This window comes from Microtus ochrogaster, chromosome 22 (assembly GCF_000317375.1).
Source record: "Microtus ochrogaster isolate Prairie Vole_2 chromosome 22, MicOch1.0, whole genome shotgun sequence".
Lineage (NCBI taxonomy): Eukaryota > Metazoa > Chordata > Mammalia > Rodentia > Cricetidae > Microtus > Microtus ochrogaster.
In genome coordinates this window covers 20,143,518-20,155,405 of record NC_022023.1, presented here as the reverse complement: position 1 = coordinate 20,155,405, position 11,888 = coordinate 20,143,518, and the positions used below count along the sequence as shown (strand labels likewise).

The 11,888-nt window shown below is 40.9% G+C and overlaps 1 protein-coding gene across 7 annotated transcripts in view; it reads right to left on the bottom strand.

Moving 5' to 3' along the window:
- Positions 1–11,888, bottom strand: part of Chd2 (chromodomain helicase DNA binding protein 2) — a 131,569-nt gene that overhangs the window by 85,199 nt on the left and 34,482 nt on the right. For all 7 annotated transcript variants that reach the window (XM_005357759.3, XM_013350226.2, XM_026784344.1 and 4 more), the window contains 3 exons: positions 5,754–5,985; positions 2,024–2,110; positions 438–499 (listed from right to left, as the gene is read on the bottom strand). In XM_005357759.3, the coding sequence (XP_005357816.1) occupies positions 438–499; positions 2,024–2,110; positions 5,754–5,985 (381 nt within the window). The remainder of the gene's footprint in view (positions 1–437; positions 500–2,023; positions 2,111–5,753; positions 5,986–11,888) is intronic.

Below are 11,888 nucleotides of genomic sequence, written 5' to 3'. Positions count from 1 at the left end.
TAGTTCCAGGACAGGCTCCAAAACCACAGAGAAACCCTGTCTCGAAAAACCAAAAAAAAAAAAAAAGAATTAAAATCTTCTAGTCTATAAACTATAATCTTAGAATTATACTGAAACAGTACATATTGCATAACAAACACATGTTCAAGCAATATAAACCTTATCACGTCAACATGAGAAGTGGCCAGTTTAAATCTGGTCCTCACTTACTAAATATGCCAACATCTACTTTGCTATTTATGTTTACTTTCAAGAAAAAATTAACTGAGTTAACTTAAGCTGAAGCTATATGGAATGCTTCTATGCTAAACTGAGACTCCTGAAGGGCAGTAACCCAAACCAAGAGATCTGGGATAGACAGAAGAGAAAGATTGTCCTAGAAATGTAGACATGCTCACAACTATCAGATGCCGTCATCTCCCCCATGAAAGACTTACTGTTTTTTCAGCTGCCTCTGGCCTCTTCTTTTTGGACTCCCGCTCTCAGACCCGCTACTTGCCTTCAATGTGTGAGGGGGGAAATGATTACAGACTTTAGTTCACAGTGAGACTTTAGACAGAATGAAACCTAAGCACTTGCTAGGTGGAGCCCACTCTTTCACTTTGAAAAGAAATCAATGTCACTTTCTTTCTCAAGTCTATACTTAGCTCAGACACCCAGAACAGTAACATCAAATACAACTTCCTACACATAAATGTTCTATAACTATAATGTCCAACACAGTGAGCCATCAGCCATGTGTGAACTCAGCACTTAAAATGTGCCTACTAGGGCTGAGGAATAAATTCTAAATATATATTTTAAAAGCCACATGTGTTGGCAGTAACTGTACAGAATGCTGCAGATCTAAAACAACGTATAAAATACCAAATTTAGTGAGTGTACCTTAACGGCACTGCCGCTGATATATCCACTTTGTACTTGATGAAAGAGCATCTGAATCATGATGAAGAGCTAACAGCACTAGGCTAAAGACACTTGAGACAGCTTCTTCCCTCAAATAAAGCAAAATGGCACTCCCTCTAAGACTGATAGTCTTGGGTCCTACTGAGTATATACTGATATATGAACCAGGAAGGGCAGACAGATGTGACTGGACACAAGGACTAAGGCTCTGTGGCCCAAGACACTATGGGAAAGGGAAGCACAGACACATCAGCTCAGAAGTCACTCAGAACTCAAACCGCATATACATGCAGGTGTTGGCATGAATCTGATTTTCAGAGGACATTTGCTGAAAACCCACACCTAACTTCCCAACATTTGGCTATCAATCACATAACCTCCACTGGAAGAATGTTACATAGCTTTAAAAAAAAAAAAGTAGAACAATCCTCCTATGGCAGAAAGGGGACATTTCACTGAGGAAAGAGTATCCCTTCAGGATCTACCTACAAACCTAATACAGAGGTTTCACAAAACAATGACACAATCTGAGAAACATGAAACAAGTCTGATTCTAAGGATGTGCGATCCCCAAATATTACTGGCTTTAAAAATCACCAGTGTAGGCACCTTAGATGGATGTAGTTACATGATGGGGGCTTACTAAGAATACTCAAGTACCAAGACTCTGCCCCATCATTAAAAAATAGAAAATAAAGTACTCCATCTCTCATAATTAGACCAGAAAATGAGTAAAGAAAAACAAAAGACATTAAGCACTCCTCTTTCCTTTCTCTGGAGTAAATCCAAAATCATTTCCATGTTCCAGTAGTTCAGCAATTAAACAAAACATTTGGTATCTAAAGTTAACTGGCCACAATCAGTTATACTCTGAGAAATTAAACTTTAAATCAACTTTAAATTAAGTCACACCATACAATAGAGGAACGAAGCATTAACTATTATGTGTTTGCTAAGTGTTAACTTCTTGCCCCACGCTCTGTTCATACAAAGGCCAACAGATTCTCTTTTAGCTGCCTCACTTGAGTCTTTTCAATAGTAATTAATGTACACCAGTCAAGGATGATGAGGTAAGATAGGGAACCAAAACACATCCCCTCCAATCATTTTTTCTTACCTCTTCCTTAATATTAAATCGTGATGGTTCTTGTCTGCTTCGGTTTGATCGCCTAACCCCATAGACATCAGGATATTCTTCCCACATCTGCAAAATTTAATAGACTGTACATGAATCATTTCCTTAACTACATTGCTATTATCATTATTAGAATCAAACACAATCATGTCACTAAATATCCAAAGCATTGTTATGCTAGCTTTGAGAGAAAGCTAACGAGTATCCTTTCAAAAGAACAAGCAATAAAAAAGTTTAACAATGCCTTCATGCTATTCAAAGTGTTGAGTACTGCTTCCTGTCACTAAACTAAAATATCAAGTTCCTTCCACAAAATACAAATTACTAAAGAATTCTGAAATTTCCTGATGCTTACAGTTTCAATTATAAACAACAAATAAAAACAAAAAAATGCAAGCAGAAGAGCCCACAGAACCTAATCAAACAAGACAGCGCTCCTGCTACAAGTTCTCCAGATGAGAAACCAGCGCCATTTCTTCTAGCCCTCCTGCTTCAATCCCTAGTAATTGGCTTCAGACTTTTGCTAACAATTTTCAGCAATTTGAAAAGGCAACCTTCAAGGAGGGGCTGGCTTTTCCACTGTCTTCCCTACAGATGACTATGCTTAAGTACACTCTGGTTTTTAAAGCCACAGGAAAACCAAAGGAATCTGAATGGACTGTAGAACACTGGCGTGAAGCTGTTTAATCATGGTCAAACATGTGGATCAGATGTTAGAAAGCCAAGCTTAGAACAGGGGCTTTATTAAAAACAGAAGCAGCAGCTAATGTCATGAAAGCATTTGGAAATTCCAGACAGTATATACAAAGGAGGAGGAGCCACTGTCTAAAGCCAGAGAAATGTCTGCATCTATGTTTTCCTGAGGAAACCAGACAGTACACACTCTATGCTACGTGGTTATTTCACTCTGAAACTCTAATGGGAAATCAACCACAAAGTATCTAGATGGGGGAGGGGTGACATATGACACCATGTCCCAAAACAAGCAGCATTTCTAAGTCTAGAACAGCACTGGAAACAAGTGCCATTGTTTCTTTCTCTTATAAGTTTTAATATAATGAATAAACCAGACATGCCTAATCCAGGCATGGTGGTGCATGCCTTTAATTCAAGTACTCAGGAGGCAGAGACACACAGGTCACTGTACTTTCAAAGACATCCTGGTCTACACAGTGAGTTCCAGGACAGCCAGGATGGCATACTGAGATACTAACAAGGAAAATAAAAAGTAGAAAACTGCCCTTAAAAAGCCAAAACTGATCAAAGATTAAACAGCAACAACAACAACAACAAAAAAAAGTCACTAGGCAAAGGAGGACAGTATTAACCAGTGACAAAAAAAAAAGCTATGGTAAGCTGAAAAACAAGGAATAAACTGAAAAGAAAAGCAAACAAGTTAAAATAGCCCAGGAATAGGCTATTAGAACTAAAATCCAACACAATTGAAAGATTAGGACTCAATGTTGTTAGATTCCCTAAAAAGGGCTTTAGCATTACCCAAATTTTAAAGGACAAAAGACCCAACCATGAGTTAGAAGCGATCAAGTGGGAGGAAAGCCCAACACACAGGAGCAGGCTGGCAGAGAACAAGTGAGAGACGGGTGCACTAGCCTTTCTGCCCACGCCCACACCTAGACCTTTACAGCCTCTGCTACACCAGAGAAATTATCTGCATGACCCCGCAGAGAACTTCACGGTAATACGGCTACACCAATCAGCCGGTCTTGGCACTCACAGTCTCTGCCTAGGCATGTTGGCTCCAGGGCTGTAGCTGTGCTCCAAGTCACACTACTGAACTACTTACACCACACAGCAGCTTGCATTATTTGTCCTTTAGAGGCTACCTAATTATGCTCTTCCAAAAAAGAGCTGACATGGGAACTCGCTCACTACTGCGTGCCCTTACACAGGTAATAAAACTTTCCTCCTGTGAGGGGAAGGTGGGAGAAGCTAGACTATAAACAGGATGTATATATGTATACAAAGCAGTATTTTCGGAATTTCTCATTTATGGTAATTTCTCTATTAGGTCCAGCTACATGAAACTATGCATTTTTACCTTTTTAGTACTGATCACCTTAACCACTGAAAAACTACCGGATATTTGCAATTTTATCTTTAAAATATTATGCACGTTTGTGTATGTGCATATGTATGTATATATGTATGTATTTTTCTGGTAAAACCTGAATATACAAATCCAATCTCAGTAATGCTTTCTCACACCAGGAATAGTGCAAAGAACTGCCTGGAAGTCCAGCTCAGTAGACTGGACAGCTCAGTAAACTGGACACCCTCTTTTGGCCTCTTCAAGGATCAGCACACATGCACCCACTAAAAAAAAAAGCTGGGAGCAGGGGGTGGGTTGTCGCGCCTGCCTTTAATTGCAGAAGGATCTCTGTAAGGTCGGGGCCAGCCTGGCCTACATAGTGGGTTCCAGGAGAGCCAGGGCTACATAATAAGATCCTGTCAGCAAACAAAACAGAAAAACCTACTAAGTGTTTCTAAGCCTGGCCATCTGCTGGCCCCTAAAAGTCAAACACCATTACACGGCAACTTTCCTGACAACTGAAATAACTATTCGACCCACGTCTGTCTCCAGAGCTCCAAATGCTTCTTCTCATATTGTCTGAAAATGTTCACTGCTGCCTACAATTTAGTATAGCTTATATAAAAGCAAGTATGTAGAATATATATTTGCATCTTAGATTATAGCTTAAATTTGAAAAATGACAGCATAAAACTTAATTTTATTAAGCTTCCTCCCACCCACCAAAGCCGAGGGCCAAACCCAGAGCCTTGTGCTTGCTAGACAAGTACTCTACCGCTGCACTAAATCCCCAACCCCAGGATCGCTTTCTTTTTTTTAAGAAACAAAAAACAGTATTCTTCCATAGTGGTTCACACAGAATTCTCTCAAATAAAATCTCCCAAGTTCAAATGTGGTGGGCTGGGAAGCAGCTTAGCTGGCATAGTGCTTATCTAGCATGTACAAACCCAGCATCACAGAAAACTGTCACAAGATAGAGGGACAGGATTCTCATCCCAGCAGGAGGGAGAGGAAGGAAGATGAGGAGTTCAAGACCATCTTTGGTTGCAGTGAGTTCAGGGTCAACCTGGGCTATATGATATCCTATCCAAAAATAGGCTCAGACACCTGCTGATGAAGGCACACAATTACTAATTCTTTTCCACCAAAAAAAGGAATGTATTCAAAGTTTAGAATCAATGAATCAATATGAAAATGTTATGCAAATTAATGTGTGCCTTTGTAGTCTTTGCTATAAGACTCTTTTCTAATAAGCAAAGTGCAGCTACACTTAGGCAAGGAGAAGTCTCCTTATGACAGTGTGATGGTCAGGGCTGTAATGCCAGCACACTGGGTTAAAAGAGGAGCATCTTGAGTTCCAGGCCACACCAGGCTATACTGTAAGACACTGCCTAAAAAAAAGGTCGAGTGGGGAGGGAAGGACTAACCAGGTATAATGGTGTACACCTATCATCTCAGCACTTAGGAGACAGCTACAGGAGAATCAGGAGTACAAAGCCAGTCCTGGCTGTATGGCAAGCAAGTTTCTGGCTAGCCAAAGGTACATGAGACCCTATCTCCAGAAACAGACAAACCAAAAAACACACTAATCAATCTTCTTTGGAAACTCTGAGCGCTGGTCCTGGATAGGAGCAAATTTGCAATAGACAGCCCAGGAGGTACCTTCTTCACATCAGCTATCCGTTCCTTCTTAGAGGCAGGCTTCTCTTTGGCTTCTGGAAGGACTGGCTGGGATTTGGAACCTGCTGATTCACTCTCCGATTCTGATTGACTCTCAGAAGATTCAGAACTGCTATTGGATTCGCTGCCATGTCCACTTCCAGGATCGCTGCCCTGCTCACTTTCCGACTGACTGCCAGAGTCTGAACCCGAAGCTTCTTCAGAGGCCGAATGACTTCATTTAATAGAGAGACAGGGCAGAGAGAGAAAACTTAGAATCATTTAAGAACTGCCACAGAAAAAGGTTTTAAAATCCTCTGGTAATGTCTTCAGACCATTATTTCAGCAATTAAACATCCACATCTTCAAATTCACTTTTATTCTTGTGCTGCAAATAATACTTTCCTACGGTTTTCAACCTTGACTTTGTATTTTGTTGAAACCATACATACACATTCTCACATTCCAGTGAACATAGACCCCTTCTCATTCTGATGAGGTAAAACTATATAGCTCCGAGTATTTAAGGAACACTAAGACCTCACTGAAACACTAGAACTAAGTCACCTTAATACCAAAGCCTCCTTTAAAATAAAAAACATCAATTCAAAAATGAGAAAAACAACACCCCGCCCCACCCCAGGAAGAATGCAATTATCCAATCAGCGGTTCTCGTGCCGGGGTTAGACTCGGGTAGGGAGCTACACACACCACCTATAGAGGCCCTGCCTCCACAGCAGTGACTCTAATGATGGTCCTCCCACAGACCTGATAATGGCCTATGGACATCCGGTCACCTCCCTCATTTGAAAAAACACTCGTGAGGAGGCAAATGATGGTCAAAGCCACAAAACACAAGCTTTAGGTTGAGAGGTAGACACAGTAGCACGAAGCTTCCAAACTAGAACTGAGGTCACACAACTAACAAACAGCTATAGAAAACAGCCGGGCTGCAGATGAACTGGGTTGGCAGTGTGTTTTTAAAGCCAGCAGGGCCCTAGGCTTCAGCACACCAGGTTTGGTGGTACACGCTCAGAAGGACTAGAAATTCAAAGGCAGCCTCTGCTAGGCAAGATGGAGGCCAGCCTGGAATATACGAGTCCCTGCCAAAATATGAGAGAAACAGAAAGAAAATAAATCACTGGAAACTTGAATTGATTCATCTCTATAAAAAGTACATTATAGTATAGAAGCCTTTCAGTCAAGATGAAGAAATGGAAAAATCTGTCTCTAAGAAGGAAAGGCTGGACAACTACAAACTGCCTGATCACCTCATAGTGTCAGACATTATGCTAAATACTTTATACATGTTTATTCTCCAGAACAATCCTATGAAAAGACAGACACTTTAAGAAACTCAGCCCTCTCTCTTCCTTTGAAATCGATACCCTAGCCAGGCGGTGGTGGTGCACGCCTTTAATCCCAGCACTCAGGAGGCAGAGACAGGCAGATCTCTATGAGTACGGGGTCAGCCTGGTCGGTCTATAGAGCAAGTTCCAGGTCAAGCTCCAAAGCAGCTACACAGAGAAACCCTATTTCAAAGAGCCAAAAACAGAAAGAAAGAGAGAGAGAGAGAGAGAGAGAGAGAGAGAGAGAGAGAGAGAGAGAGAGAGAGAGAGAATAAAGAAAAAAGAAAATCTCTGCCCTATCCCATCTCTTACTTTCTGGTTGTACATTTTTTCATTTTCTTTGATGTGTGTCAGTATTCTGCCTGAATGTATGTGTGTGCGCAGTACTTACAGAAGCCACTTGGATCCCCTAGGACTAGAGGTACAAATTGTCATGCAGAGCTTACAAAGTCCTGTCCCTTACAGCCCAGACACCCCGGGCCTGGTACTTTTACTCAGCTCAGTATGCGCGGGAAAACCTAGCTTCTGACAATTCTCCTATGTTCACGTCTGAATGATTCCCATCTCTCTCTGTAAAATTTACAGTTTTTTGTATTGGTGTTTTGTTTCCATGCATGCCTGTGTACCAAAGCCAGAAGAGGGTATCAGATACCCTAGAACTGGAGTCATAGACAGTTGTGAGCCATCATGTAGTTGTAGGGAACTGAAGCCAAGGTTGTCTACAAAACCAGTAAACCCTCTCAATTGCTGGGCCCTCTCTCCAACCCCTGCTCATCTCTTCTTCGTTCCTTCCCTCCACTCCATTTGCTCCATGTAACTTAGAGAAGCATGGCAGAAATTACAGTACCATTCTCCTCCAACCCACCTACACAGTGCTTATGCAGCAAGCTGAGTGTCTAACTTTGAGGGCCTAGGTATCATCTTCTGTAGTAAAGCAAGCTTTGCTCTCTCCTGTGCTAGATCAGCCTATTAGACACTTCCAGGCGCTCACCTATTACTGAAATCACTACCCTAAGAAGTGAAAACTGGCATCCCGACCTTGGTATTGTCTTCATCTCCCAACCTCTGCTACCTCTCTCTTCATCATGACACCTGATCCTAGGAAACTGAATCCAAAGCCCGAGCAGTTGGGCTGGGGGTATGGCTCAGTGATACAGTGCTTGCCTAATCATGCATATGAGGCTTGGTCCCACAACACTTACCAAAGAATGATAAATGTAAGTTTCTGTAAAGCCCAGCTATTTACTTAACACATTACCACGTCTTCCACTTGTCCCATACTATAAAAATAACGTGGTGACTTGTCAAAACAGGCTTGAGAGATGACTCAGAGGTTAAGAGCACAGGCTGTTCTCCCTAGAGGTCCTGAGTTCAATTCCCAGCAACCACATGGTTGGTGGCTTACAACCATCTGTAATGAAATCTGGTGCCCCCTTCTGACATGCAGGCATACATGCAGACAGAACACCATGTACATAATAAATAAATCTTTAGAAAAAAAAACAGGCCTGAAAACTAAGAGCATCTTCTCATTGTTCCTTGTGCCTGGTATATTAGAGATCACTGACTGAGCTGGAATAATACATGTACCTGTCTTTTTTTTTTAATAAATAAATATTTATTTATTTATTTATTTATTATGTGTACAATATTCTGTCTGTGTGTATATCTGTAGGTTAGAAGAGGGCACCAGACCTCATTACAGATGGTTGTGAGCCACCACATGGTTGCTGGGAATTGAACTCAGGACCTTTGGAAGAGCAGGCAATGCTCTTAAACCACTGAGCCACCTCTCCAGCCCCATACCTGCCTTTTGAAATGACTTCGTTTTCCAGCTCCAGACAAGAACTTGGGGGTGGAATCACATGCTAATCATCACAAAACACCACAATAATCAACATATTCACTCTCCGGGAAAAAAATACACAAGGGACTGAAAAAGAAAACTGTTAAAAGCTTACAGACCCAGAAAAAGGGCCACTTTAGTCTGGTACAGAAAAAGGTTAACAGTCCAGTTAACTAGAAGGGCTTTTAGTCTTGTTCTAAAAGCAAGAATCACACATGGCGGGGCTGCAGAGGTGGCTCAGAGGTTAAGAGCACTGGCTGCTCTTCCGGAGGTCCAGAGTTCAATTCCCAGCAACTACATGGTGGCTCACAACCATCTATAAAGGGATCTGGTGCCCTCTTCTGGCCTGTAGGCATACATGCAGATAGAACATTGTATACACAATAAATAAATCTTTTTAAAAAATAAATAAACAAATAAATCCTACACTTCAGCTTACGATCCTTAGTTTATATATAAAAAAAAAGTCACACATGGCACAATGTATCATTGCAATGTCAAAAAGACAGTTCTCTGTGAAATGCCATGTAAGAAAGCTGGACTTCAATGTCTACTCAGGCTATTTTCAAACTGTTCTCTTAAACAATAAGCTATAAAAGCTATAAATATCTATTATTAATTTCTCCAAGAAGAATATTTCTGTTCTTTTGCCGTTGCTCACTATAATCGGTAAAAGCATAAATACTCTAGGACAGCTGTGTTTCTCTGTGCATGTGACCATAGAAATGTTAACACTGCGTACAATCACCAGAAACACACCCACATTCCCATCAGCACACACATATGTAAATGTGAGCCTACAAATTTAATTAGTTGAGCGTGGCTTATTCTGTGGGAAAGGTATGCTGGAAGAGTCCATAGATTAGCTTATGCTGTAATAGAAAAAATAAAAAGTAAAAAATAAAATACGACAGAAATCAAACCTAAGGAAAGAACAAAGCTGCAGTCGCCTGTAGATCAGAGCAAAACAGGTGTAACTAGGTTAAGACATTGGCATCCTGACGGCTTTAGTGGTGAACTCACAGCTGCTGAGAACTCTTAAAACATTTTTCATGCATAAACTAGGTCACCAACTCAAATAAAGATGCAAGTGAGTCAGTCAGTATAAGACTAATTTAATATTTACTTTGACCGGGCAGTGGTAGCTCACAGCTTTAATTCCAGGACTCAGCAGAGGCAGGTAGAGAGAGCTCTGTGAGTTCCAGGCCAGCCTGGTCTAAAAGGCAACCTTCAGGAGAACCATAGTAAAACAGTCTCCAAAATCAATAAAATAACTGTTTTTGCCAAAGTATTAAGGTTGTCAGGAAATCAAGAGAAGCAAGTGCTATGTACAAACCAAGAAAAGGAACTTTATTTTGGAACAAGCAAGTTAGATGTAAGACTTAACATTCCCAGGAAGAATGCTGGGCTGCTTCTCATAAGAATCTTAACTAAGGTCTTTTGGGGGGGGGGGGGCGAACTGCAATTTGTTTTGAGGTAGAAGCCCAAGCTGGCCTTGAACTCAGAGACAGACCGGCCTTTGCCTCACTAGTGCTGGGATCAGAAGCCTAAGAGAAAGTTTCTTACTGTTGAAAACTGAATTATTGTAACCAGGATTATTGTGACACGACATTTCCTAAGGCCCAGCAATACTGAGCACTTCAGTACTTCGCTGGTTTTCACACGGACTCAGAGAAACCCCTAAAGAAAAAGGTCAGCCTGGTGCAGTGGTGCACGCTTTAATATCAGCACTTGGGAGGCTGAAGATCAGGAGACACCACTCCCACAGAGAGAGAGAATACCAAATTCAGCTCATATTCGGGTGACAATACTTAAATAAAAACTCCCACTAATAAGTATGACTGTCTGACTTTCAAGATAGTTAACAAGGCAACTGAAACTTAAATTCATAGGAATTATCTACTACAGTCTCATAAAGATCGTATTTATTTGAAAATTATTCAAACTCTAAACTGCAAACAAATTTCATTACTTTTCGAATGGACAAAAAAAAAAAACTGATGAGTCAAAATCCAATAAAGAAAGAAAAGGACTCAACACCTTTACTAAGGTTTTCATGAAATGGGTCAGTCATTCTTATACCAGTGGACTTTGACGACAATAGGGTCACTTCTGTTTCTTAAAGTGTCATTTCCAGAATGGTCACAAGAGGACAGCACAGCAATGGTTCACTTAAAAGAGAAAGTCTGTGGGTTCTTCAAGAGCCTCCATTTCAGCACCCTGGTGTTTATTTTCCTAACTTACAAAATGGCTGAACTACTTACTAGACAGAGATCTGTGGCTACCACAGGTAAAAGCAAAATCTGAACCGCCAAAGGGATATCCATACAAAGTCTGCATTACAGACATTGAAAGCGTCAAAAATACGCAGAAAGCCTGGTCCTTGCCTGACTCCTACAAAGACAAAGTCACAGTGTGTTAAGGATGTCTGAATTACAGACTCTGCCCTATGCATTCCTGGCCCTGCATTCCACACATTCTTCAGTCAAACACTTTATCAAATCAACCCAACTGCCCTGTGACCACTCCTCCTCAGCTCTAGGGAAATGGAGAGGGGAGATATTCTCACAGACCTGACAACCTGACAACTCCTTACACTTTGTTTCTAAGATCCCTACGCGCCTAAGTTCAAGTCTTCAGATTCTGAAGAGTAAGTTATAGTATAAACCTGTAAGTTTTTAAGTAATAGTATGAATACAGCTAAGCCTAGTAAATGAGGAAAACAAACTTGAACGTATACATTAACAAAACAACATATGAAGACTGGCAAATCAAAAAATACAGTAGGAAATTAAGTAAAAACGACAAACATACAACCAGAGAAAAGAAACTGAAATGGTCAATAAACTTAATAAAATATAACACCTTTTAATCCCAGCACTCGGGAGGCAGAGGCAGGTGGATCTCTGTGAGTTCGAGACCAGCCTGGTCTACAGAGCTAGT